Source organism: Galleria mellonella, unplaced genomic scaffold (genome assembly GCF_026898425.1).
Source record: "Galleria mellonella isolate WM207_F2 unplaced genomic scaffold, CSIRO_AGI_GalMel_v1 utg132, whole genome shotgun sequence".
Taxonomy (NCBI): Eukaryota; Metazoa; Arthropoda; class Insecta; order Lepidoptera; family Pyralidae; genus Galleria; species Galleria mellonella.
Window position 1 is genome coordinate 7,169,556 of NW_026441989.1, and position 6,112 is coordinate 7,175,667.

Below are 6,112 nucleotides of genomic sequence, written 5' to 3' on the forward strand. Positions count from 1 at the left end.
CTGAGTTACTGTCGGAAACATTAAAATATATGAATGGATAGATCAAGTATAAGAATACTACCTACGATTCTAATCCAGGTGCTGCAAAAATATTTAGAAAATTATATTATTAAAACAACACAATCATTTTTCTACAATGATTAGGCGAGAATCAAACCAAGGATATCAGTAGGCCGAGTAGTTCTTCTTTCTTATTTAAAATATAATATTATAACAATTATTCTAGGTGTCAAGGTTCAAGCGAGAAAGGGATAATTATAAGCAGATGTTAGACGCAGCTCAAAAATCAATGGCAGAAATGAAAAGCAGTGGTAACACAAGAACTCAAAGAGCTTCAATATCCAGCACTGATGAGGTTAGAAAATTAAATTGTATACACACTTATGTTCTACCTGCCTTATACTCGTATATGTAAAAATAATTACTATCTTAATGCGTCAATAATAGGAAGAATATCGCAGCAAAGTAGCTACCTTGGAGCAACAAGTGGCATGCCTTGAGGACGAATTGTGTGAAGCGCGAATGCTGTCTTCTAAACTCAATACTGAGCTCGTGAGTGAAAAATCTGCAGCCGAGGTGCGTCTAGCAGAGATGCAATCGAGATTAAACGAGGTTTGTATTGATTAATTATTTTAACTTTCTTTTGTAAATTTAATGTCATTTTATAATAATCAATGTAATGTGTACCTTATGCTCGTGATGTTTAGTTTCATTAATAATTTCTTAACAGTACGAAGAGGAGCGACTGTTGTCATCGGGAAGAGCACGAGTGGCAGGTCTAGCAACGCGAATGGAACTCGCATGGCATAAAGAGCGGGATGAACAGCAACGTCTCCTTCAGGAAACTTCCACACTTGCGAGAGATTTGAGGCAGACTTTATTCGAGGTAAACTATGAATAAGGCGATCACGACAATTATTGATTACGTTAATACGCATTTATTTATTCAAACTGTTATAATTAAAATGTGATACAAAAGGCAGATAATATACGGACTTACACATAATATTGATGTAATCCGACGTCTTTAGTATGTATGTATAATGTCGAAATCAAAACTCAAAACGAGAAACATAGTGTTTGCAAAATAAAATAATATCATAATCCCTATACGTATGTATTTTAATAGTGTTAAGTATTATTTATTACATAATGCGTTTTAGGTTGAACGTGAACGTGACAAGGAGAGATTAGATATGAAGAGAAGAATCGATCAATTGAAGAGAACCACTGAAGAAGAAACAGAAGAAGCTAAGAAAAAGGTAAATTAATAATGATACTGTTGCTCAGAAATAAATAAGTGTAAATATTATTAAAATACGAAAATCATTATTCAATATTTCGTACGGAAATTTGAATGTTTCGGGACAGGGTTTTAAACCGTACCTTAAGACGCTATACAATAGCTAGTGCTTAACTAGTTGAGCTTCAATGGACGCCGGTCCCTTCCATTTTCACTAGCTTCCAAATTTTTAAATCTTACAGTACCTACTTTTATCAAAGTATGATTTTTGTATTTGAATCATATTTCTATAACAATTTACAACTATTAAATTACCAAGCGTCTAAAAACGTTTCAATAAATAAGTGAATTATATTATCAGGTGACAGAGTTGCAGTGCGACCTGCTTGAGCTGCGCGACGCTCACGCGAAACTCCGTACGGCCAATGAGAAGTTGCGCCGCGACAAAGAGCGCCACGACCGCGACCGCGACCAGAACAAGCTGCTTGTGGCCTCGCTCAAGCGCGCCCAGCAGGTATGACGAACGATCTTATCGACGTGTTCCTCTTGCAAACCTACTCCCCTTTTACTCTTTACATGTATATGACGCTATTTTTTATATTATTCTAATCTGAAATACTCAATAATAAATTATTTATTTCCTTTGTGACTATAATTAACATAAAAATCATAATAGTCTATCACTAAAATATCATATGTAAATCAAAAACTTGGACAAATCCAACAAAAAATGAAAATCCATAACGATAATCACAGATTCCAAATTTCAGGTAGATACCTATTTACTATTTATTATAATGAACAGATCAAAAGGATTTTACCTAATTTCGTTATGATACACAGGAAGACGACAGAATAATAACACAGCTGCTGGAAACAATAGAGGATTTAATGAAACAGAGTCCAGACCTGTTCCGCACCGATTCCAATATAAAACCTGAAAAGACTCTGATGACACCTACACCGCCGAGACGAAACAGAGTAAGTACCCTTAGTCACAAGAGAACTTCCCTTCGTCGTTTAGAATTACTACTATACAGTATAATGTCACACCCCGAACTCTTCAAATACAATGTGATCTAACTTAAGATCATACTGTACTAAATACCACAGAATTTTTTTTAACTATCATCCTAAAACAACTATTGTTTAATTTTCTACAACATTAAAAATTGTTTACCTGTATTGAAAAATCTATTAATCTATTTTTGCTATGTATTTCTTTTAAATTAAATAAGTAATATTTTATATTGGTGTAGGTAACAATTTAGGTAAACACATTGGTCGTTAAAATAACTGCATTGAAAAGTATACATTTTTTTGAATGCTAACTGTCCTGCTTTACTGACTCCAGTCATCAAAGTCCCGATCGCGGTCAGCAACGCCGGAAAGCGCGGAGGCCAACAGTGCTGCGGAGGCGGCAGCGACCGCGGCGCGGCTGCGTCGTCTCACCGATGAGCTGCGAGCTTCGCGTATAGCTGAGCGCCAGCGTAGGCAGCAAGCTAGTGCCAGGAGGTAAATCGTTTCTTACCTGACTACACGGAAAAAAGGAGAATGATGTGTTCAACGGTCCACTTCGGTTTCAATGTCCATTGTTTCACTCTACAAAACGGAAGCTATCGATTCCTCTTAGACTTATGATTATTATTAAGATGTAACATTAAACAAAAACAAAATGGCCACCACTAAACCATCAATTCAAAGTACGTGAACTTAAACAATAACAAATTATAATTCGTTACAAATGTAAAGTAATTCTCACTTATTTTAGAGCTATGTCAACGGAACCGCGAGACACGCTCTCTGTGACGCCAGCATCCCGTACGCCTTCGCGAGCGCCCTCTCTCAAGAAACGCTCCATCTCACTGGAGCAAACTACCAAAGAACAGGTAAATTCAAGAGAAATGTAAAATACTATTTTTTAAGTAGATTTTCTATTTATCCATACAAATTTATAAATATATTATTTTTCAGAGCTTAATTTGGAAATCTGTAGATGAGAGTAGTGTCTCTTCGATGCAATCCCTAGACGGTGATGACGGCCGTTTGTTTACGATGCAACGTGATACCAGTCTCGATAGGTACGCTTGAGAATATCTTTACTAATATAAATATATTATTATTAATATTTATTTGTTACTTCGTGGCGTCTTATCTGCCCAACCAATTACCAATTATCATTAAAATTTGGGGAGCACGTAACATTTAAGACAGAGAAGGAGAGATAGACCGTTATCCCGGTCACGCAACAGAAGTCGTCGTCGTAGCTTGTTAGCCTATTGATATTTAGAGTATAATTTTATTTTATTATTAATACAGCACCTTGTTACTTTAGAATTTAACAAAATATTGACTCATTTACAAATTTATTTCCCAGCCGTTTGTCCGGTGGATCAGCTCAAAGCGATGTATTGCCAGGAGATAAAAAGAAAAAGAAGAGTTTATTTGGCAAACTGAAAAAACTCACCAAATCGCGATCTATAGACGATCAAGTCGATCATCCAGAAATAGTTGATTTTAGACCAATCGGCACTGTTTCTCAAGTAAGTTTGGATAATGTTTTTAAGTATTTACGTAATTAAAATACATTTGCAGAAAATTAAATATTCTAAAAGATTGATTTTGGACTAGCGACACGCCCCGGCTTTGCACGGGTGCACATTACATCACATCACATTAGAAACCTCTAAAATGATCAGTGTTTCTCTACTGTATTGTGCATGTATTGTACATATAAAGCTTCCTCTTAAATCACTCTATCTATTAAAAAAAATCGCTTCAAAATCCGTTGCGTAGTTTTAAAGATTTAAGCATACATAGGGACGGACAGACAGCGACAACATTAAACATATTGAATCAATTCTTACAGGGTTCAGACTCTGATATGAGCGCAGCGGGAAGCAAACGAGACTTGCGTGGACGACTTTCTGATATGTTCAGCAGAAAAGGGCAACTGTCACGTGGAAACAGGTAAGAAATCAATATTCAATTTATATCTCCATTAACACCAAATAAAACGCTATTTAAAAAGTGAAAAATACTGAAAATTAACATTTGGATACAATAAAAAAAATTGCATATTAAAGATTCATTGTCTGACGCAATCTTGAGGTATCGTTATCCCGTGTACAAAAAACATTTGCTCAAGTTTCTTTAGTGAAATAATATAATAATCAAATTTTATAAAATGTAGCAAAGAGCTGAGTCCGGAGCGTCCTGTCAGTGCGATGTCGGGCAGTGTGAGCGGAGGTGGAGCGGGAGCGCGTCCAGTGTTACGCAACGCTAGCGCCGCTACACTCTCGCGTACTTCACCAGCTAAACCTCTCAAAGCGGTAATATCCATTATCAAATCAACACACTCGATTTTTTAAAGCGCTTTATAGGCATAGTATGTACGACACCGCAACATCATGTACAAAGACTCGAAGGAACCTCCGATATTTAATATCTAGCAACAGCGAGTAAAAACTTATGAAGCGCAATCCAGTGCCACGTTTAAACTACTTTGTAACAATAATAAATATTCTTTGGACATATTACACAGTGCCATCTAGTCACAAACTAATAAGAGCTTGTGGGTACCAGAAATATTTGTTTTTATAATAAATACATACATATATTTACGAATAACATACTTGTGAATACGAATGTTTGTATGGAGCGGGACTCAAACCCGCGACCATTGTAAGATAAGACAGTAAATTGAATCATTACACCGCCAAAATCGTCTATATGTAAATAGTAAGAATTTAAATATATAAATCCGCCTAGTAGACCAAACTGTACCTAGACGAAACAGTGCAATTCACTTAGTGTCTAAAAAGGTACCTAAAAAGAGCAAAACTACGCTAATTATCTGAACTAAAATTTGGATGTCTTAAATAAAAAAGAAATCTATTTTATAGATACAATTATGTATTTACTTGAGTCCATAATGTATTACATTTTCTGCAATCTATATTAAAAACTACAAAATGGACACTATACATAATGAGTTTTTTTAATTTTATATTGTATTATTGAATTTTTCATCTTATGGCCGCCATATTACTTTTTCGTGACCTAACATGTAATACTAATGATAATACGAAAATTTATCATTTAATTTATCCGTTGCAAGTAGCTATAGAAACTTACATTGCACTCGATTCTATGCATTGTTCATTGTTTTTAAAATGCATGCATGCATTTTAAAAACGCACTTCGATTTCACAACAACTCAATAACTGTTTTTAAATTAAAACTAAAAAATAACCATTTTTTAAATGTTTTACATTCACAGAACGAAGCCCCCAGCTCGAGAGCATCAAGCGCTACCCCCGCAGCCAAAAGGAAAGGGAAATAACTGACAACTACTATTTTTCTCACTTTACTATAGTGTATTTATCCATTCTTTTATGATTTTCCACATAGCATGTAATATCACAATACATACATATCGACAATTATGTATAACTATCGACACAAAACAGACAGATCTCTCGAACCCTGCCGAGAATGTGAGCATTTGCCATTCATTTGAACACATCAATCGGAAAAAGAATAATTTATATAAGTAATAATGAGTATTAACTCCCTAAAATGCTTAACCTCTATTAATACAGATCATAGACTTGTGATGGAATCGGCAGCACTATCGATAGTTATGCAAGCCTAGTAATAGTTAGTCACAACATTTGTACAGCGACGGCCTAAACACTCCTAAAATCCTATATCCTTAATATTAAATCTTTTAGTGAGACATCCTGATTATGATTGTTATTGTTATGTCAGGGGCTCAGTAGTGATTTCTTGTAATTATGTACTTGTAATTTTATAATAAAACTGTTGAACTAATTGCCTACATATTATTCGGACGAGATCATGATT

At 35.0% G+C, this 6,112-nt stretch overlaps 1 protein-coding gene across 4 annotated transcripts in view; it reads left to right on the top strand.

Moving 5' to 3' along the window:
- LOC113518335 (uncharacterized) overlaps positions 1-6,079 on the top strand; it is a 29,255-nt gene extending 23,176 nt beyond the window's left edge. For all 4 annotated transcript variants that reach the window (XM_026903205.3, XM_026903208.2, XM_052902525.1 and 1 more), the window contains 13 exons: positions 227-355; positions 448-612; positions 731-886; positions 1,164-1,262; positions 1,605-1,757; positions 2,087-2,224; positions 2,598-2,758; positions 3,015-3,132; positions 3,218-3,324; positions 3,621-3,786; positions 4,113-4,213; positions 4,437-4,575; positions 5,526-6,079. In XM_026903205.3, coding sequence (XP_026759006.2) covers positions 227-355; positions 448-612; positions 731-886; positions 1,164-1,262; positions 1,605-1,757; positions 2,087-2,224; positions 2,598-2,758; positions 3,015-3,132; positions 3,218-3,324; positions 3,621-3,786; positions 4,113-4,213; positions 4,437-4,575; positions 5,526-5,588 — 1,695 coding nt within the window. In that variant the 3' untranslated portion in view covers positions 5,589-6,079. The remainder of the gene's footprint in view (positions 1-226; positions 356-447; positions 613-730; positions 887-1,163; positions 1,263-1,604; positions 1,758-2,086; positions 2,225-2,597; positions 2,759-3,014; positions 3,133-3,217; positions 3,325-3,620; positions 3,787-4,112; positions 4,214-4,436; positions 4,576-5,525) is intronic.
- The last annotated feature ends 33 nt before the right edge of the window (positions 6,080-6,112 follow it).